General features: G+C 51.4%; 1 protein-coding gene across 2 annotated transcripts in view; it reads right to left on the bottom strand.

Annotated features, from left to right (window-relative positions):
- The window catches only part of LOC100519221 (scavenger receptor cysteine-rich domain-containing protein DMBT1), a 93,375-nt gene that overhangs the window by 19,445 nt on the left and 51,682 nt on the right, over window positions 1-22,248 (bottom strand). For both annotated transcript variants that reach the window (XM_084995790.1, XM_084995788.1), the window contains 11 exons: window positions 21,097-21,138; window positions 18,425-18,454; window positions 17,402-17,555; window positions 13,760-13,977; window positions 12,503-12,814; window positions 11,221-11,253; window positions 10,681-10,707; window positions 9,858-10,011; window positions 8,324-8,541; window positions 7,413-7,724; window positions 4,361-4,399 (listed from right to left, as the gene is read on the bottom strand). In XM_084995790.1, the coding sequence (XP_084851916.1) occupies window positions 4,361-4,399; window positions 7,413-7,724; window positions 8,324-8,541; window positions 9,858-10,011; window positions 10,681-10,707; window positions 11,221-11,253; window positions 12,503-12,814; window positions 13,760-13,977; window positions 17,402-17,555; window positions 18,425-18,454; window positions 21,097-21,138 (1,539 nt within the window). The remainder of the gene's footprint in view (window positions 1-4,360; window positions 4,400-7,412; window positions 7,725-8,323; window positions 8,542-9,857; window positions 10,012-10,680; window positions 10,708-11,220; window positions 11,254-12,502; window positions 12,815-13,759; window positions 13,978-17,401; window positions 17,556-18,424; window positions 18,455-21,096; window positions 21,139-22,248) is intronic.

The raw sequence follows: 22,248 nt of genomic DNA, 5'->3' as shown, positions 1-22,248 counted from the left end.
TTTCGAAGTACTAAGAACCTTCCTAACTCTGACTTCAGATTTCTTTTTTCTTCCTTCCTTTCTTTTTTTTCTTTTCTTTTTTTTTTTTTTTTTTTTGCTTTTTAGGGCCATACTCATGGCATAGGGAAGTTCCCAGGCTAGGCGTCGAATCAGAGCTACAGTTGCCAGCCTACACCACAGCCACAGCAATGCCAGATCCGAGCCACGTCTGTGACCTACACTGCAGCTCATGACAAAACCAGATCCTTAACCCACTGAGCAAGGCCAGGGATCGAACCCTCGTCCTCACAGATACTAGTCAGATTTGTTTCTGCTGAGCCGCAATGGTAACTCCTGACTTCAGATTTCTAACACCGACTTACCGTTTTCTTTTGGCCGTGCCCACTGCATGTGGAAGTTCCTGGGTCAGAGAGCAAACCCACACCACAGCTGTAACCAGAGCCACTGCAGTGACCCTGCTGGATCCTTAACCTGCTGAGCCACCAGGGAATTCCTGATTTCTCATTTTCATCCTACAAACTAGTTTACAACATAGTACGAAGTTGCCTACATGTTAGGTGAAAGGAAAAGTGGTTCCATAACATAATAAAGCACATTATGACCCTGATTCAGTGTGCATTTACTCTTGTTAATGATCTATGACGGCTGAAATGCGAATCAGGGAGTCTGCTAGAAAGATCCACTAACCAGGAAGCCGAGAAAGACACAATAAAAGGATTACCAACTGTAGGGGCTCTTTCTGCTAATTCTGGGACTGCTTCGGTGGCTAAAAGAGAAAGCCCGAGGCATCCAGATTAGTGCAGGTGAACATTTACAAAACACCCACCAGCAGAGTGAGCACCCGGACCCCCTCTGCTGCCCGTGTGGTGGTTCAGCATCCTATCACAGGCAGAGCAGCACGTCTAAAGCCCAAACTGGGGAGCACCTCTGAACTACCTTTCCCCCGGGTGAGGACCTGGCCTTTTTTTTTTTCAATGGTCGTACTCATGACATATGGAAGTTCCCTGGTAGGGGTCAAATTGGAGCTGCAGCTGCTGGCCTACCACAATACCAGATCCAAGACGCATCTGTGAACTATACCGTAGCTTGTGGCAACACCGGATCCTTAACCCTCTGAGCAAGGCCAGGGGCCAAACCCGCATTCTCACGGAGACAATGTCAGGTCCTTAACCTGCTGAGCCACAACGGGAACTCTGGAGGCCCTGGCCTTTTGATACTAATTGGAAGTATCTTTCTGAGCCTTTTCAGGGAGGAGTGATCTATAGCCACTCAGGAGAGCTGAAGCCACAAAATAGGGCAGACGAGTGTTTGATGCCATTTTAATTCTGAGTTTTTAACTTGAGATGTCATGGCTGTCTTGAAACACTCAATCTTCGATTAAAAACGAACTGCTGAACAACAGAATGGGAGGGAAATATCCTGTCTCATCATCTTCACGCCATTGGAACCTCCTCTCCACTCTGCCCTCTGAGGGGGATCCGGCTGTGGAGAGACCCAGGGATGGGGTGGGGGGGTCAGAGGTGTTTGTGGATGCACATCGAGTGCCAAAGGGTATCAAAATATGGCTTTTAAATTCCGATTTTTTAGAATGTTTGCATAAAATAAAAAGGAATTTATTTATTTATAAAAATAAACTTGCCCCTATTGGCAAGACTGCCCCACCTTTGGCAATCAATAAATGAGGAGGGTACTTGCATAGCGCTCTCTCCGAGAAATACCTTCCTGAGAAATCTATGAAATTGACACACCTAGAAAAATCATTCCAGGGAGTTCCTGTCGTGGCGCAGTGGTTAACGAATCCGACTAAGAACTTTGAGGTTGTGGGTTCTATCCCTGGCCTTGCTCAGTGAGTTAAGGATCTGGCGTTGCCATGAGCTGTGGTGTAGGTCACAGACGAGGCTCAGATCTGGCGTTGGTGTGGCTGTGGTGTAGGCTGGCAGCTACAGTTCCGATTCCGACCCCTAGCCTGGGAACTTCCACAGGCTGAGGGTGTGGCCCTAAAGAAAAAAATAGAAAGAAAAAGAAAAATCATTTCTGGAAGTTAAAAACCATCTTGAAGCAAGAGCAAAATGTCTTGGCTCACACGTATGTTTTTGCTCCTAGGAGCTCGTAGGGGCAGGGGAACAGGCTGTGATCCTGGGCACACTTGAAAGCAATGCGACCAACACCCTGGGCTGTCAGTCTCAGGGGTTCCTGGGACCTGGGACTTTTAGTGCTAAAACTGGGAAAACTCCAGGCAAACTGGGCCAAGCCATTTGCCTGAAGGGGACCCCCTAAGCCATTCAGGGCTGGTCTGCTCAGCAGATGGGATCCTGCTGCATGGGGAGGAAGCCTGGTCTCAGGAAGGTTCAGGAACCTGTGCAGATGGCCCTGGTGTCCTCGTGGTGTCCACAGTTGCGGACAGACAGGCCCAGATGGTGGCACTGCCCCAGGCTGGTCTCACTGCCTGAGCACCACCCATCGTCCAGGCAGATGGGGCCGGAACCAGCCCCAAACGGCCTGCTCCTTGGGGCTGCCAGGGCCATCCCGCAGCCCAACTGCCAGCACACTGCCTGGGCGGCGGACAGGCCCCAGAGGTTGTCACGCACAGTCCCCTACCTGCCACTGTGCTGGAGCTCCACGCGGCCCTCACACGGGCTCCTCCCGCCTGCCAGCCTCCCCATGGGCAGATCTGCAGGAGCCTAGAGCAGGGCCGGCTTGAGAAAGTCCCCTCCACTCTCAAATGAGACGGCCTTTCCAGCTAGAGAATTCCATCCTGGTCTGTGGTTTGCACAAATCAGCGGGGAAAGGACACGTGCAGAGAACAGGGTACGTCTGCTTTTGATAACGTTGTTCCCTCACGGGCAGTTTCTTCATGGGGACACAGGCCACAGGCTGGCTTTGTAAAAAACACATACAGCTAGAAATAACCTTCCGCCCTCGTCCTCTTTTGGATGTCACTGAAAGACATTTGCCCGGGCCTTGTTAACACTGCACAGCGCCGGTGTAATGCAATCAACCCGGCACCCAAGTCTCCAGCCGCAGCCCCCTTCCTTAGAAGAACAGAGGTAGCTGAGAAGGGGGACCGCAGATGCTACCAGGTTACCCATCTAATTACCTCTTTGGCGCCAGCAGAAGATAGATGCCTGCTTGAAAGTCGGAAAATGCAGCCTTTACTATAAATCATTATTGTTAACTGAAACACTACTCCTAATTAAGGGTTGAAGTAATTTGACTGCCGCTTCGCTTTTGCACCCCTGCTTATGCATGCGCACCCCCTCCCAACCTGGATGTAAGTTTGCCTTTATAAACGCGGTCCGTTTCTTTACTTGGGGTTTCACACTCAAGCCGCTTTTAGGCAGTGTGTGCCCCCGGCCAGTAATAAAGACGCCTAATTTGTTTTTTCCTGTGTTGGCGTGGTCTCTGCTCTTCGACGGCACAACATCTCCTTTCCTTCTTTCCTCCTTTCTTTCTTTTTCTTTCACTGCGCCCGTGGCATATGGAAGTTCCTTGGCTAGGCGTCAAATCAGAGCCATAGCTGCAGGCCTACACCACAGCCACAGCAACGCCGGATCCAAGCCACGTCTTCAGCCTACACTGACGCTCATGGCAACGCTGGATCCTTTAACCCACTGGAGTGAGGCCAGGGCTTGAACCCGCATGTCCATGGATGCCAGTCAGGTTTGTAACCCGCTGAGCCACAGTGGGAACTTGTTGGGTGTCATTTCTCATGTTTTCTCTCAAAATGAAACAGAGTTTGGCTGAGGGCTTGGGACTCAGACCTTCCATTTCTTCCCAGGTCTTTCAAAGTATCCTCTGAAATTCTCAGGACAAAATTATCTTCACTTCGCTTGGATTTAAAAGTTATAAAATATATATTGGAGGATGATGGAGGAGTTTAGGGGTCAGGAGAGCAGGCAGAAGACGAGATGGCACAGCTGCTACAAGAAGGTAAGAGACTGGCCAAGCAAAACGGACCCCTGAATCAAAAGCAGGTAACGTTGTGACCCTCAGATTCTGCGCCCCAGAGAGTGGGGCTGGCCCATGGGTCTGCTGTGAGAAGGGCCCTCTAGAACACTCTGTGGGTCAGGGACTGAATCAGGCCTTTCGATGATGCCATTGGGGGCGGGTGGGAGATCTGGCTTTCCCTGAAAAGGTCCCTACACTAGGAGAACCCTTGCATCTCACGGCTGCTTCCCTCTCACTTTCCAAACACAGATTTCCTCCCCGAACCTGGACCCCCACTGGCCCCTCCTCCGGCAGCAGCCATCGGTACAGCCTGAGGCAGAGGAGGAAGGCATTTCCTCCTGAGTCGTGCTAGAGGGTTTCGGAGCTCAAACTCTCCAAAGGGAAGTCAACTGAAAAGAGGCGAAAAGATTACCTGCTGATGTAGGCACCTCTGTTGGCTTCGGAAAAGATGCTAAGGACAGAAAGAAAGGGAAAGGAAAAAATTACATGACGCCGAATTAAGTGTCAACTCTATTTAACTCCCAGTCAACAGCTGGGGGGTTCTCTGCCTTGTGGCTTGTCTGCAGTCCCTACACGATTCCCTTCCCAAGTCCTTCCTCTGTGGGGAGTATTCCTTCCATCCCCCAAATGGCGCGTGTACAGGGAAACAAGCCAAGCCATAGGAGCTCAAGAAAATCTAAAGCGTGGTGTTTGATCGATTTAAAAAAATAGGCATATTTAATAGTCAGCAAGCATCCTTTGGGGATCCCTGCTGCTCAGTATGACTTGCCCTGGGGCTTCATTTGAAGGTTTAGGGTCATGTCTCTTTTTTCTAGCTCTTGTCAGCATATGTTATTCGTACAGACTATGGAAAAGAGGTGACCTGCTTTGAAATGTGACAACCATTGTGCCAATCACAGAGTCTGGGAAAGACTGAAAGTTGTGATTTGGGCTCCATCATTCTTTACAGTTCTGTCAAGCAGAAAGGAATCTACAGAGAAAAAATCCCTGCAGAGCCCTGGAAAAGGTGGGGTGAGAAGTAACAGCTGAATCTGAATGGTGTGTCCACCCCCTCCGGGGGGGGGTGTGAGGATGGTGGAGGGGTGAAACGTTGGTTGTTGGTCATCGCCGCTCTCACCTTCTCCCGCAGACACATGGCTGGTGTGCCCCACGCAGCACGCCCAGCCCCATCTACTCAGAGAAATCCGCTGAACCCCAGCAGCCCTTTATGGGCAAATATGCTACGACCCTCCTCCCCACCCTGGTCCAGGGAGGAACCGAGGCTTGATGTGGATCAGAGATTTGCTCGAGGCACCACAGCTTCGGATGGTGAAGCCAGGACAGCAGATCCAGGGCACCTGGCCCTCAGTCACGACCCTACTGCTCAGGGGGACCTTGCCAAGGCAAGTGACAACTAAATAATTCAGAACAATGGGAATTCTCTGAAGCCGGGTGACTCACAGCCGCTGAGGGTGTTGAGGAAGGCAGGGAGGCTACGAGAAACATAAAGCCAAAGGTGAGGGCAGCTCATGTCCCTTGGTTCTTCTTACCCCCAAGGGGTGGACTTGCTTCTTTGAAACAGGAAGGCGCAAGTCCCGTTAGGGGGAGACACTGTATCCATTCTGGGCATCCCAGAAGGGCTCTGAGTTACCATGGTTACACGCTCCACATGTCCTGGATCGCTGAGTTCACTTCTGCCCTGTTGCTGGAGACTGCAATGTCATTTTTGTGGGTTTTTGGCAAACTGAAGCCACAGCGATGGTTGCCTTGGGTGGAGCGCCTATTTTAACAGTTGTTTGATTTTGTAATATTTCGTGGGTATATGAGTCTTGCCTCTCAGAGTAAATGCCAGTTTGCAAAGGGCAGAACCACGTATGTCTCAAGGACACACACTGACAAGGCCAGTACCAGGAGGGAGCGGATGGGCCCTGGAGTGAGCCAGGGAGCTGGGCCAGGACCTTTCCAGCACCTCTGCTCCACACCCACAGCTCCGCCCAGGGCCTGGCTCCAAACCTGCCTGCGCTGCAGGCTCCAGCCCTGTCCTCCGATGGCTTCAGCTCCTGCTTTGCTCAGAACATTGATCCTGCCCCTTTCCTCTCCTCCTCCTCCTAGAACCTTCCAGAACCTCCGCCCCATGCTTGACCTCTCACCCTATCTCAGGTCACTGTGGCCAGTCCAACCGATAAACCAGTTTGCCAGTTCCCAGCTAAACCCAGAAGAATATGGAGACAAAGGGAAGGTTTGGACTCCAATGACTGAATATATCTGCAGAGACTCAACTGGGATAAAATCGAGGATTAAGAACCCTGGTCTTGGACCCGGGCTTCCCGCTCGGGACTTTCAGAGCAACTCTGGTCACCTGTAAAACGGGGGTGGGGTGGTGTTTGAACCAAAGAGATGCTTCCAAAGCCATCTCAGGTGGGACGCAAGATAATCCGGTAGCACATGGTCTACGTTAAGAACATCGACATTTTACTGCATTGAAATATAACAGCTTACATTTAGTTTCATTCCACTTGTGGTTATTTTCAGATATACATGGGCACGAACTGATTAGATAGTGCACTGTTTATTTTTTAAAATTTTTAAATTTTTTTGTCTTTTTGCCTTTTCTAGGGCCGCTCCCTGTGGCATATGGAGGTTCCTGGGCTAGGGGTTGAATTGGAGCTGTAGCCACCGGCCTACGCCAGAGCCTCAGCAACTCGGGATCTGAGCTGCGCCTGTGACCTACACCCAAGCTCACGTCAACGCCGGATCCTTAACCCACTGAGCAAGGCCAGGGATCGAACCCACAACCTCATGGTTCTTAGTCGAACTTGTTAACCACTGCGCCACGACGGCAACTCCCTGCACTGTTTATTTTAATTTGTAAACATTTTCACATTGTTTTATGGCCACTGTATTTATATTGATGTATCATCCACTCATCAAGGGATCCTGACTCTCCATTCATGGTGGTGTTATTAAGTTTCCTTAAAAAATGAATTCAGGGAGTTCCCATCGTGGCTCAGCGGAAATGAATCCGACTAGGAACCCTGAGGTTGCGGGTTCGATCCCTGCCCTTGCTCAGTGGGTTAAGGATCCGGCGTTGCCATGAGCTGTGGTGTAGGTCGCAGACGTGGCTCAGATCCTGCGTTGCTGTGGCTCTGGCGTAGGCTGGCGGCTACAGCTCTGATTAGACCCCTAGCCTGGGAACCTCCATATGCCGTGGGAGCGGCCCAAGAAATGGCAAAAAGACAAAAAAAAAAAAAAAAAAAAAAAAAAAAAAGAATTCATTTAAGTGAAAAAAGAAGTGTCGATGTAAAGGAAAGGGTTAAGAACTTTCTCGTGTGGGTGGCAGGTGTGTGTTGTGGGGACCATGCAGGGCTGAAGGTCTGAAGCTCAGGGACCACCCAGGACCTCCCCGCAGCTCTCGGTCCCGCTGGGAGCAAGGCTCGGGAGCGGGGAACGTCACTTCGCCCGCCCCGCCTCAGAATCAGGCCCACCTGAGCAGACGACGCTGGCATCCTCGTGGTGGCCGCAGTTGTGAGAGAACCAGCCGCCGTGCAGGCACTGCCACAGCCTGGCTTCGGTCCCCACGCAATCCACATCATCCAAGGCGATGGGGCCCAGGCCTCGGCCGAATCTCGCCCTCTCGGGGGCCGAGACAGCCCCGCCGCAGGCCAGCTGCCTACACACCACCTCGGCATCCCGCAGGTCCCAGCCATCGTCACACACCGTCCCCCAGCTGCCGTTGAAGTGCAGCTCCACGCGGCCCTCGCACGGGTGGCTGCCGTTGGCCAGCCTGAGCGCCACGTCTGGGACACAGAGACGCTGGGTCACTGCTCTGCCTGCCACCCTCTGCCTCCACCTTCGAGGAGAAGCCAGGCATCTCCTCTGAGCTGACCGGCCCTCTCAGGCCCCCCTCTCATTCTGGGGAGGGGGCTAAGGTGGGTTAAAGCACCTACAAAGGTATCTGGGTTCCATCTCTCAGGTCAGTGTAATCCGGGGGGGAGGTTAGAGCTCTCCCTCTGCTTCACAGAGGTCAAAGGAGCCCTTGGGGGCCTGTGTGACACACAAGCATGGGGACACTGGCTGCTGCTGCCCTGGGGCAGGAACAGCATCCTGTAGGCAGGTGAGAAACGACCCACTCCCGCTCAATGAACAGACTCAAGGACACGGTCAGCCGAGGACACTTCCCAGTTCAGCGTGATGGACTTGAGTGTCAGAAGATGCATGTGGGCTCGGGGTTTCAGAGCAGTGCTGGGTGTGCCACTTTCTCTAGTCTGATCTTGGGGGTAAACTAAGGAGCCTCGGACCCCTTTCCAGGCCCCAGTGCCCAGTCTGGAGTCAGCAGTCCACCCGCTCACTGTCATCACCAAGCAAAGCCAGGGGCTAAGATGACCTAAGAACCTACCAGTGCTGTTCTCGCCCTGCGCGAGAGACTCGTAGGATGCATAAAAGCCGACGTTGGTGACGATGGCGTCGCTGTGGAAGACGACTGTCAGGCGGTTGGCCGAGGAGGTAAACATCGGAGTTGTACCGGAGCAGAACTTCCCCAGTGAAAAAGATTCATTCTGTGGGCCATCGAAGATTTCAATGAAGTCGTAGGGGCAGCCGTAGAAGTTTTCCATCCTGTGAAGCAATGAGCTTGTCTAGATCCATCCCCTGGCTTTCCCCCCAGGAAGCGCCGCCCAGCCCGGGTCAGGAGGGGCTCTGGAAATGCCACCTGAAGCCTCTCCCTCTGCAGCCAGGTCGGAGGAAACCATGGCCCTGCTGGCGTAGGCAGTGCACAGCTTCCTGATCCTAAAAGTCTTTAAATTTTTTTTTTTTTTTTTGGTTTGTTTTTAGGGCCACACCTGAGGCATATGGAAGTTCCCAGGCTAGGGGTCACATCGGAGCTGCAGCTGCCAGCCTATGCCACAGGCACAGCAATGCCACCTCCAAGCCACATCTGCAACCTACCCCACAGCTCTTGGCGATGCTGGATCCTTAACCGAGTGATGCCAGGGATTAAATCCACATCCTCACAGACACTATTTCGGGTTCTTAACTCAATGAGCCACATTAGGAACTCATTTTTTTCTTTCATCTTTTAATTTTTTAAAGCTTTCATTCCATCGTATTTTCCAAGTGTGCCTTATAGGCACAAGACTATAATGTAGGCAGTTTGGATGAGCACATGGTGAAAAGCTACTTTTCTCTCACCTCTGATTAGTTCCCCTCTTACTTCACTGCCCTCCCAGAGCAGCTACAAAGAACAGTTTCTATCTGTTTCCTTCCAGAGACAGTCTATGCACAAATGTCAGCCCCTGTACTGTTGGCTATAGTTTTCTTGCAGATCATTCTGTGGCAATACTAGTGTGACAGCAATATACGGATGTACCAAAAATCTAACCGATTCCCTACTGCTGGGCAACTAAATTTTTTCCAAACTGTAAGTGCTACTATAAGAAGGCCACCAGGGGACTTTGTCTATATACCAATTTCCTGGAGCTAGAACTGCTGGGTTAAAAGATCTGCGTACTGAATTTTGTGTGCGTGTGTCTTTTCAGGACTGCACCTGCGGCATACAGAAGTTTCCAGGCTAGGGGTCGAATCAGAGCCACACCTGCCGGCCTATGCCATAGTCACGACAACGGCAGATCTGAGCCACATCTGCGACCTACGCCAAGCGGCTTGCGGCAACACTGGATCCTTGACCCACTAAGCAAGGCCAGGAAGAGAACCAGAATCCTCACAGGCACCATGTCGGGTCCTTAACCTGCTGAGCTACAACAGAAACTCCTGCTGTGCTTAAATTTTGATCAGTGTTACTGAACGGGCCTCCAAGGCGTTCCCCTCTTTTGAGAATTAAGTACGGAAGTTCGCTCTAGTTTGTGTGTTGTGTTGTTTTGTTTTGCAGGGCAGCGGGCAGGATAACTGCGTAGTTAAGGGAGCTATTTACTCACTTCACCACCTCAAAGGTGAGTCTGACACGAGCCCTGCTCTCCACTTGGATGTCCCAGACACACACCACGTCGGTGGGGTACTTTTTAGGATACCATGGGCTGGAGAAAGAGCCCGAATTATTCGTGAGCAAACCACCACAGTGGAAATTTTCATCTGCAAGACACATGACAAAACTCCATCAGAAGGGGGCGCCGACCTCTGCTGGTGTGTTCAGAGGGGTCAAGAGCGGATGGGGTGAGGGCGGAAAAAGAACGCGGCCTAGGGCTGCTTCCCTATCATGACAAAAGTAGCTCTGGAGGCTCTTGGAGTTCCCCATGTTATTCTTTGCCAGTGTGTCCTGCTGAGCTGATAGGGTTTTTGTGAGGACAAATGTTGGTGACATAAGGCTGAAAGGGCTTTATGAGCCCACATGCACAGACAGGCCTGAGACTGTGCTTTTTTTTGGGTGTCTTTTGTCATTTTAGGGCTGCATATGGAGGTTCCCAGGCTAGGGGTCCAATCGGAGCTGTAGCCACAACATGGGATCTGAGCTTCATCTGCGACCTACACCATGGCTCATGGCAACACCGGATCCTTAACTCAGTAAGCGAGGCCAGGGATCAAACCCTAGTCCTCATGGATGCTAGTCGGGTTCGTTAACCATTGAGCCATGATGGAACTCCAATACTGGATTGGAAGAGGAATTTTTAAAGGGTTCTCTATGCTGGAGCTTCTTATGTGTAAAAGGAAGAAAGAGCTTTCCTCTGGTTGCTGGAAGTGCTAAAACTGAAAAAAAAAAAGCAAGTATAAAACATACGAAGTGCTTAAATAAAGCTAAAGTACCTGCAGGGGGGCTGTCACCAGTTGAGTCTGTGAAAAAACACAAAACCATAACGTGAGCAAGGACTTTTGTCCGGAATTGACCTTTAAAATAGTCAAAAATATTGGCCAGCAAAGCAGTAATTTCTCTGTCCCCCGTGGTCAGAGATAACTCTGATGCTACAAGAGTCTGGACGTTCAGACACCAAGTGTGGACAGGTGCAGTTTGATAGCGCTTGTGGAGGGTTGACCCTGGGGCTCCTATTTTCCTTGCTCCCTGCAGGCAGTGAGCCCTGCTCACAGCACGTCCTGATTCAGGCAATCACAGGGCCCAGATACTGCGTTTCTGGTGAATCTGAATTTTCCTTTCCTCTTAACTCTCCCTCTACCCTCTGCTGCCCCGCAGCCCCACCATTTTGCAAACGCTAATGGACTGCTTTGCCCTTACAAATTAACAGGAGATAATTTAATTAGATGGTGCCTCCATTATAGGAGTAAAGAGTAGCTCGGATCCACTTTCACCAGAGACCTGGCAATGGGCTGAAACATACTGAAGAGCCATACCTGTCGGTCTTCCTTTGGGACTGCCGTCAATACCTACTCCAAGACAGAACAGAGAATACGAGATGATTTAGAGAGCTGCACAACGCACCGAAGGAGGTCAGGCATTTTTTTAAAAAAAGAATCAAACACATTCTAGTCTGGGCAGTTGAGTGGCGTGTTAAAGCCCATCAGTGCTGGCAGGAGACGGGCAGCCTGGGTCGGTGCCCGCTGGGTAGGAGCACACGCTGCCTCCCAGTCTCGAGATGGCTCGTCTCACTGCCGGAAGTGCTAACGGGGAGCTCTACCCGATAGTCTGTGACGGTCTGTGTGGGAAAGAATCTGGAAGAGAATGGCTGTGTGTACAGGTAAACGGCATCCCTCTGTCGCGCTGCAGAAATAATCACAACATTGCAAATCAACTCTAATTCAATCCAACTTTAAAAAACGGGGGGAAGAAAAGGAAAACAAACAGACCACATGGCATCTATTTGCTCTGGGACAGTTATGGGGCTGAAGGAACTTTAGAACAGAGCTGAGCGCTGTGCCTCACAGAGCACCTCGGGGCCCCGGCCTGTGTGTGATCTTGGCTCTGCCTCTGCTGCCTCGTCAATAAAATGAGGATGCTAATCTCTGCTTCGTCAGAGACTGTGATGATTAAACGCGACCAAGGATGTGCTGGTTCCAGCACAGGGCCTGGTGCGTGTTAAGCACGCTTGGGACACCAGCTGCCATTCCTATTGAGGGGAGACGGGACTGTCACCAACTCCATGGCCTGTCCATCCAGAATGGGGCTGCCTGGTGATACAAATCCTCTATTTAATCACAGCTTCTAAGGTGGGACCTTGAACATGTTATAGATGCAACAATTCAAGAAAAACTACCTCCTAGCCAAACAGACTTAAAAAGATGGCTTGAAGCCCACGCCCGCCCCCCGCCTTTTTTATTTTTTTTTTCTTTTTTAGGGCTGCACCTGTGGCATGTGGAAGTTTCCAGGCTAGGGGTCGAATCGGAGCTGCAGCTGCCAGCCTACACCACAGCCACAGTGATGCCAGATCCAAGCCTTGTCTGCAACCTACACTACAGCTCATGGCAATGCTGGATCCTTAACCCACGGAGGGAGCCCAGGGATCGAACCCGCATCCTCATGGACACTAGTCGGGTTCTTACCCTGATGAACCACAAGGGGAACTCCTCCCACGGGCTCCTTTCTGAGTCACTGCCTGCTGGCACCGGCATCTCCCTCCCCAGAGGCTGCTGGGGTGAGACTCTCTCTCGGACACCTGCTGTGTCCCACAGGGCTCACCCGAACAGATGACGCTGGCATCCTCGTGGTGCCCGCAGTTGTGGGAGAACCAGCCATTGTGCGGGCACTGCCACAGCTTGGTTTCATTCCCCGTGCACTTCACGTCGTCCAGTGTGATGTGGCCGGTGCCTCTGTCGAAGTAGCTCTGGGCTGGAGCCGACAAGGCCTCGCCACAGCCGAGCTGCCGGCACACCACCCCGGCGTCCACCAGGTCCCAGCTGTCATCGCACACAGTGCCCCACGTGCCGCTGTAGAAGACCTCCACCCGGCCCTCACACCGGTGACTGCCGTTCCCCAGCCTCAGGGACGCGCCTGGGGACGGGACAACAGAGGCGCCTGAGCTGGGGTGCTGCCCCCAAGCCCTAGGACCTCCCGTCAGACATGGACGGTGCAACATTCTAACATCTTCCCGTAGCAGCTGCTGGTCTAGGGAGGGTGGCCCCACGTCCTGATTTGCCTGGGATGGTCCTGGTTTATGACTGACGTAGAGCAACTATTTTAGAATCCCCTTTTTAAACTCTCAAAAGTACCCTGACCGAAGGATAAGTGACAGGGTCACCCTAAGTGTTACCCACAGACAGCTCTAGGATGTTCCCATGACTTGCTGCCGAACCTAATCGTTCTGGCATTTTTTTTTTTTTTTCCTTTTTTAGGGCCACACCCACAGCATATGGAGGTTCCCAGGCTAGGGGTCGAAGTGGAGCTGTAGCCATTGGTCTACACCACAGCTCACAGCAATGCCAAATCCAAGCCCCATCGGCAACCTACACCACAGCTCACAGCAACGTCGGATCCTTAACCCACCGAGGGAGCCCCCAGAGATAGAATCTGCATGCTCATGGATACTAGTCAGGCTCCTAGTGGTAACCGGCTGAGCCACAACGGGAACTCCAACTGGATGGTTTCTGTACTGATGTCAGATGGAAGCAGGTGGGCTGGTGGTTGTCATTTGACAGGATTGGTTCTGGAAGGATGTGCCCTACTGCATCTCCCCTCCCTCGGAGAAGGAGGAGGCTGTCGTTTTGGGTCCTCCCTCTCCGCACACAAGATACGCGCCTCAGCCGCCCACCTCTTCAAGAGGGTGTCTTGGTGGAGGAAGAGGACAGGGAAGGTGGGCTCAGTGTCAGAGGGGAGTCACTCAGGATGCTGGTAATGCAGGTGGACCCTGCAGGTCAGCTTCAGAAAGCATCTCTCTCTTAAAGGGAAAGGACGCGGATTAGATCTGGCTTCCCTCCAGGGACACGCTGGGATACCTACCGCTCCCCGCTGCGCCCTGCTGAACGGCGCTGTACAGAGCGTAGAACCCCGTGTTGGTGACCATGGGGTCGCTTCGGAACACTGTGGTCAGGATGTTTGAAGAGGAGTGGAAGGTGAGCTCTGCCCCAGCACAAAACCTGCCCATGGAGAGCGCGGCAGCCGGCCGTCCATCGAACACCTCAATGAAGTCGTAAGGGCACCCAGAGATGTCCTCCAACCTGAGGCGGGAAAGGCAGAGGTAAGCGCTCAGGGACCTCTGCAGAAACGCCTTACCTAAAAGCAAACTGTGTATCACATTCAGCCAGAAACTGCAGTCACCCGTCCCTCCTTCCAGCCGCATCTACTTGTGGACCGGACCCCCCAGGATACGCCTGGATCTGCCCTCCTGTCCTTCCCTACTGGGACTGGTCCAGGTCAGTGAGTCTCTCATCATGTGTGTTCAGGTTTATTTTAGCACCCCCCCCCCCGGTATCTCAGCTTTCAGCCTTTCCCACCAGCTTCATCTCCACCTTGAGTGACCCCAGGGTGTCCCGGACCCTGTTCAAACTCTGCCACCTCCTGGGGTGGTGACAAGCATCCATTAGGGGCTCCTTGAGGAAAACAAGACGCAGAGTGAGAGTGACGGCTGTAGAAGCTCCGAGGGCTCATCCCTCCAATGCCCCAAACCGTGCAATTCAAACCGAGTGTTTCTCTGGCATATTTCATCTAACCTGGATGATCCGAGGCGCTGCCTGCCCCTGGCATCTGATCTAAAGCTGTCTCTCCCCTCTTCATCTCTGCCTTGTTACCAAGTGTGTGTGTGTGTGTGTGTGTGTGTGTGTGTGTATTTGTTCGTAGCTCTTATTAGCTGATCACTAACTAAAGTTGTCCCAAGTTAACTGGTTTGAGTGCTGTCTCTCCATCTGGAATGCAAACTCCATAAGAAGAGTCCTTGTCTGTTTTCTCGGCACTAAATACATTTCTGGATCAATGGGCCCAATAAATATATGTTAAACATATGTCAGCAGTTATCCAACATGATAAAAGTGCATTTGCATTTAAACAATAGTTGGTAGCCTCTGACCCACTCCTTGTAAGTCAGTACTCACCGCATAATTCACACGCACACTGGGTACAATGACATTTGTGCACAAACCACTGAACTGGAAAACCTTTTAGTTGCAAAACACATCTGTTCCAATGAAATCAGAGCCAAGTGCCTCAAAATAACTCATTTTTAAATTAAGAGAAAGTGATAGCATTTGCGTGTAAGGTGGCAACAGTGTGGCAGTAACAAGTGACTCTGCGGTCTGAGAATCCATTTCATTTGAAAACAGAATGCTCTCTCCTTAGCAAGAATGAAATGGCATATTTGAAATATGAACATCATTTTTACTATTTGACTGTGAAGCAAATCTCCATAGAGGCTGAAATGAAATAGGAAAAAAACCAGAACAACCAAGCAAGCTTCAGTGGCAGTTTCTCGGTCTGAGCACCACTGACGTTTGGGGATGGGTCATTCTTCGCTATGGGGGGCTGTCTTGCAAACTTGTAGGACACTAAGCGGCACCCCCGGCCTTGACTCATTATATGACCATGGCGAACCCCCAAATGAGATGGTACAAAAGTCTCTAGACATAACCGAACGTCCCGGTGGGAGGTACTCTCATTCTCACAGAGAATGGTTCAGCAGAAACTCACAGAGCAAATAATCACTAACTTTAAGACCGAAGAAACAAAAACCAAATATCAACCAATCTAGACTTAAAAACATCAAAGCCCAGAAATCAGCAAGTTAAGTCAGCAATGCTGCCTCTAGGCAACACATTAAACACCTCCTTGCTTTGGGTGCTCTGACATTAGAGTGGGAAGTTTATGTCGGAAATATGAGCCTGAGATCACAAGGAGTGTGGGTCATTACAGCTGTTTGTGAAAACCATTTTCCAGGTGTGATAAAATGATACTCTGTGCCCCCCCCACATTAAACTAGGAAGTTCATAGATTTGAAATGCATGGCACCAAGTCTTTTCACATTGCTCTCAACAAATAAATGTGTGTGGAATGAATGAATGAATGAATGATACATACATAATGCTTCCTGATTTCAGTCTGTTGTCCCCATTCAAAAGCGAATTTCATCAGATCAAATGAACACTCCCCTGCCTCCTCATTACATTTGAAGGCTGCATTTAAACAGTCACATCCTGTTTTATTTTGGGGGGGGCACACAAGCAGCATGTGGAAGTACCCGGGCCAGGGATCAAACCTGCGCCACAGCAGTGATCTGAGCCACAGCAGTGGCAACACCGGATCCTTAACCACCAGGCCACCACCAGGGACGTCTACCTCTCACATCCTCGACTGCTGTGGCCAGTGAACACACATGGAAAGTGGCAGAGGTCGGGGACAGACTGTGTGATAATGTCAGGAAGAGTGACCCAGATGTAACCCAGGGTAGAAAGATGAAACCAGGATTAAACGTTATCAGAAAATAATATTTTCAAAAAAAGTTACTCCTGTGTATATGTGTGTATATGAACATACATGTATAAATATATGCCTGTAAATATGCATTAAAATAGGATGAATTCCTTTAAAAGTGAGTGATGGTTGGAGAAAGAAGTAGGAAGTACAATGCACACGATATAAGGGGTGAACAAACTGAGGCTCTTTTATCGGTAGAAAAAAAGTCTTGGTAGGAACAGGACAGAAGTTCTTGAAAGGAGGAAAAAACAGATTTTGTGTGTGTGTGCCTTTTGTCTTTTTAGGGCCACACGCACAGTGCATGGAGGTTCCCAGGCTAGGGGTCGGATCGGAGCTGCAGCTGCCCGCCTAAGCCATAGCAACTCGGGATCCGAGCCACATCTGTGACCTACACCACAGCTCACGGCGATGCCACTGAGCAAGGTCAGGGCTCGAACCCCTGTCCTCATGGATACCAGTCAGGTTTGTTAACCTCTGAGTCACGACGGGAACCCTGGAAACAGGTTTGTTCTGTGTAGCATCCGAGGGAAGAGAAGATCAGGAAGTGATAATGAAGAGGAAGAGATTTAAGCTCAGCTGGAGGAAGAATCTGTGTCCCAAAGGGAGCTGGCTGAGAGTGGGGGGGGTGGTCTTCACGGGGGCTCCCAGCTAAGGCTCCCACGGCGGTGAGTGGCAGCGATGCTCCTGGAGTTTCTCCAGCGACACAGGAAGTGGAGCTCCATGACCATGACTCCCCAAGCTCAGGCGACAGACCAGTGTTCACACACAATGTGAAAGGATCTGTCACATGGTCTTGTGCTGAGTGCTTGTGTCCCCTTACAGCTCACCTCAACACAATGGGCTTAGGAGGCGGGGACTTAGGGACGTGACGGGGTTATGAGAGCACAGCCCTCAGGATGGGGTTAGAGCCCGTAGGAGGAGGCCTGGGAAAGCTGCTCCCCTCCACCTCTTGAGGTTACAGCAAAAGTCGGCCACCGGTGAACCAGGACGCAGGCCCTCGCCTGCTGCACCTGCTGGCATATGGATCTTGGGCTTCTGCCGTTTATTAAGCTACCCAGTCCACTACACTTTTGTTACAGCAGCTGAAATGACGCAGACGCTTGGACAGGCTATGCCATGGGGACAGCATGGACTCGAGTGCAAATGGCCTTTGAGGCAGAGAAGGACAAAGCTGCTTACTTCAGGCTGGGGATCGTCAGCTCTACGCGGAGCTCCTCTGCCATGCGAATCACCCAGACACACTCCACGTCAGTGGGGTAGTTCTTCGGATACCAGGGACTGGAGAAGGAGCCCGACACACTCGAAATGACGCCCCCACAAGAGTTACTTCCTCCTGTGAAAGCAGATAAAAGACACTTGGCTGGCTTCTTTGGTCATGCACCTTGTATTTTCCTGGGCACAGAATTCAGAATTTCAAGTTCAATGGTGAATCACAAAATGGGAAGGAACCTTGCTGGTGTAGACGCAGGTGTGGCTTGGCTGGAGTGGGAACGGTGCCCTCGAGAGGGAGTGAGGGAGGAGGAAAGATGTGTGAGTGGTGGGGAGGACCTTAAAACGGCAGGTGAGATACGATAAACGATATCACTTACATCTGGAATCTAATATAAGGCACAAATGAACCTTTCCACAGAAAAGAAAATCATGGATTGCAGAATAGACTTGCGGTTGCCAAGGGGGAGGGGGAGGGAGTGGGATGGACTGGGAATTTGGGGTTCATAGATGCAAACTCTTGCCTTTGGAATGGATAAGCAATGGGATCCTGCTGTGTAGCACTGGGAACTATGTCTAGTCACTTATGATGGAGCCTGATAATGTGAGAATATAGAATGTGTACATGTATGTGTAACTGGGTCACCATGCTGTACAGTAGAAAAAAAAAAACTGTATTGGGGAAATAACTATTAAAAATAATAATAATTTAAAAAAAAGAAAAAAAACTGCAGGTGAGACTGGAAATGGCTTGGACATGTGGGTGGCAGGTGTGGGGTGTCCAGCAAGACTTCACTAATGCCCTCCCCAGCTGCTTGTCACACAAACCAGCTCAAGTGAGGTGCAGATAATCCATCCACTTGTGAGGGCTCCATCCCACCAGTTCCTTCCCCTCGTGCAGCCAGGACAGCAGACGTCTATCTAGTCTGCTCTTATGAGTTATCCCTGCGACCCCATCCTTTACAGGTTATACTTTCAGTGGAAGAGAGTTACCTTGTGCGACAGGTGCTTGAGGAAAAGCAGCTGCAAAAATCAAAACCAAAGAAAATCAGGAAGGAGCTGAGCGTGACAAATTCGTCTCATACTTAATACATCATCTTATGCTTCGTACCTAAAATCGTCTTACACTTGGCACAAAGGGATGAAGCTGCTACTATCCTGAGATGCAGGTGTGACACACTCACCCCTCTCTTCTCCCTGATCTGAGATGCGCCTCCCCCCCCCTTTCAGGGATTCACCATGAAATCACAGCAAACACAGCCACATGATCTCTTTTCTCTTCTGTGCTGGGTGCCACCAACCTAAAGCTGTCCTGAGAGATCAGTCACCAAGTGTCATCCACAGTGAGCATAAAGGACATGCCACTGTGCCTGCGGAAATGCATGAGGTGCCAGAATGCAGAGGGACAAAGGCCAGGAAGCCCAGGGCTGCAGTGGGGAAAGGCGGGTGGGACAAGTTTTCCGGTGGAGTAGGGCGGGCCTCCCGGGGGCTCCAACGCCCCTTAATATCCTTCCTTCCTCCTTCCACTTGTCCTTTGGCTTTGATTTCTGGGTAGCACCTATTTTTGCATTCAAGATGTGTCCTTAATCCTCACTGTGTGGCAAGCCAAGGAGAGAACAGGTTATTACTATTATTTTTTTCTCTTCTTGTCTTTTAGGGCCACACTGGCGGCATATGGAGGTTCCCAGGCTAGGGGTCTAATCAGAGCTACAGCTGCTGGCCTACACCACAGCCACAGCAACGCAGGATCCTTAACCCACTGAATGAGGCCAGGGATTGAACCCGCATCCTCATGGATGCTGGTCAGGTTTGTTAACCACTGAGCCACGACGGGAACTCTGAGAGCAGGGTTTAAAAGTCTGTTCACTGAAAGCTGGGACTTGGAGTTTTACGCTGAGTTGAGTGGGGAGGGAGGGGGTTTGAAGCAAAGGGGTCAGATCATTTGAGAATCTCTTTGTCCCCCATCTTTCTCCTCAGGCAACTCTGCTGCATGGCGAGGAGCAGAGAAGGGGAGGGACAGCACCCAGTGCCTGGCCCTTCTGGTCCTCTGCCAGGCAGTGCTGGACATCAGCAGAATGAACTGGTTCTAACCTCGAGTGTCACATAAGCAATTTCCTCTTGTTCACATGTCTGATGTACAGTATTTCCCTGTACAGACAACTAAATGGCCAGAGCTCTGTGTGTGTGTGTCTAGATAAAGATACATGTCTTGTCAAGAAGTGGTGGGAGTTCCCGTTGTGGCTCAGCGGGTTATGAGCCCAACTAGGATCCATGAGGGTTCCATGAGTCATTCACTTTCCCAGTCAGCCACACATCCCTGCCTTGGGAAAAGGATATTATAGCAGAGAGAAAAAAGAGAAAAGCCTTCTGGGGTTCGAAACTCTGAGCTGCAAGAGGACCTGGACCCCGAGCTATCTGACAACCTGAAACCACATACTCACTGCTTCTCCTGCACCCTGGCTCCTGGTTATGAGACTCTTCTCTGGGGAAGAGGAAACACCAGAGGGAACCAAAGGGGGTTCCCTGCTTGTCAGTCTCTGAGAAAGGGTTCTGTGGGCCCTGCCTGCTCCAGGGCTGCTGTATAATCTGTGGGTCCCAGTGCAAAATGAAAACGTGGGCCCTCAGCCAGGGGTGGGGACATCAACCAATCCCCCTAACCATAGGTCCACCTCTGAAACCCAGAGAAGGGCAGCCTATGAGGGCGTGCGATGTCCTTGGAACCTGGCCTGGGGTAAAAGGCCCCCACCAAGTGTCCCTCCAAATGCACCACGGTGGTGCCAGCCCAGGTTAGGGACAGCTGCTAGTCACCTTGCTCGGCCTCCAAACACTGCAAGGTGCAATCCTGACCCTGACCTTTCCCATGCTCAGGCCCCGCCCTGAGGGCAGAGGGTGGCAGCTGTCACTGCATCAAGTTGGGAAGGAGGCAGGGTGGGGCCCAGGGCACCAGGGAGCAGAGAGGCAGGTGATGAGACCCTGTCCTGGAGAGGCAGGTGGGTGCAGGAGACAGGACCACCCGTGCTCTGGCAGAGCTGGAATCTGGGGAGACGGGGGTGTCACTGTCGCACACTGACTTTGAGGAGGTTACCTGGAGGTGTACCCCCCCCCGACTCCTGCTGTGCTGGCTAAGCCAGGTGGTCCTCAGAGGAGCCCCAAATGGTTTCACTCCTCGCCCCCACTCTGCTTTTGACCAACCACTGGGAGAGTTCTGCGCTCAATGCATTTTTGTTTGCGTGCATGTTTTTTTCTGTAATCCACATACCAGCGAGGTAAACGTTTCCATCGTCTCTCACCATACCAACCCTCTTCTCAGCCGCAGTGTTTGGAACCATCTGGCTTTGTCCCCTCTTGTCCTTTCCTGCTCTGCTTCCAGAACGGAGGAGAGTTTTGGGTCACAGTATTTGGTGAAAGTGACGCTTAGCTCATTGTCCAAGCCACTGGCTGCAAGCCGGACTCACATGTGGAGCTTTAATTATTACTGACGACTGGATGTGACCCCAGATGTTCTGGTGTGACTGGTCTTGGGTGCGGTTTGGGCATTGGGAATTTTAAAAGCTCTCTGGGTGATTCTAGTATCTAGGTCATTGTCCACCTGTGTCTGGGTACAGAGAGAGGCTACATTTCTTATTTACTTTGCAGAGATATTGGACATTCAGGGTCAGACCTACCTGGGGGTGCAGGAGTCACATCTGGAGCCCAGGGCCCAGCATCTGCAAGCATTAAAAAGGCAGTATATTTAGCAAACCTAAGTTAAATGTAGGAAGATGAGTGGTAGCTTTCTAGTGTGGGCAGGTCTCAAGCAGGCATCACACAAGCAAGAACAGGGCGTGTTTTGACCCTGGAGACACAGATCCAGACCCAAGAGAGGTTGCAGACAACAGGACCCGACAACTGTGTGGTCCTGGAGTGTGTGTCCAGAAGGGAGCCTGGCTCTCAGTATTCTCTGCCAGCCCAGCTGAAGGGACAGTCATCTGAACGACCACTGTCCTTAGCCTCCCTGGCTCTGTTCTGTGCACACCCTTCACCCATCACCGAGATGCTGAAAGATCTGCCCTGGGAGGAGAGGTACCTGAGCAGATGACGCCAGCATCCTCATGGTGACCACAATTGTGGTCTGACCAGCCAGAGCTTGGGCACTGGCCAAGGTGGCTCTCACTTCCAGAACACTGGATGTTGTCCAGGAGGATGTCGCCAGAACCCAGGCCGAAGTGGGCCTTCCCGAGGGCGGACACGGCCCGCCCGCACCCCAGGGGCCAGCACACGACCTCGGCTTCGTTCAGGTCCCACAGGTCGTCGCACACGGTGCCCCAGGCCCCCTGGTGCAGGACCTCCACACGTCCCGAGAACCTTCCTGAGCCGCCCACCAGCCTCAGCTCTGGTCCATCTTCTAAACAAAGGATTTTATTTTTGAGGTGTTTTTTTTTTTTTTTGTCTTTTTAGAGTCACACCCACGGCATATGGAGGTTCTCAGGTTAGGGGTAGAATTGGAGCTGTAGCTGCTGGCCTATGCCACAGCCACAGCAATATCAGGTTTGAGCCGCATCTGTGATCTACACCACAGCTCATGGCAATGCCGGATCCTTAACTCACCGAGTAAGGTCAGGGATTGAACCTGTGTCCTCATGGATACTAGTCAGATTCGTTTCCACTGAACCATGACAGGGAACTCCGACTTTGGGGTTTTAAGTAGGAAGGACTTCTAGCTCCCATGTTCGTGGCTAAGGCACATCAATGCAGGAACAAAGCCTCAGGGCTGTCTTCATTTTGTAATAGGTTGGGCTTAAGAGTGAGACAGGGGCAGGTTTGGATCCCAGCTCTAC

This window comes from Sus scrofa, chromosome 14, assembly GCF_054392235.1.
Source record: "Sus scrofa isolate SSC_HxYL_T2T_F1_AM1 chromosome 14, Sscrofa_HxYL_maternal_Yorkshire_Landrace_v2.0, whole genome shotgun sequence".
In the NCBI taxonomy this organism is placed as follows: Eukaryota; Metazoa; Chordata; class Mammalia; order Artiodactyla; family Suidae; genus Sus; species Sus scrofa.
This window is presented reverse-complemented; position numbering and strand designations above follow the sequence as displayed.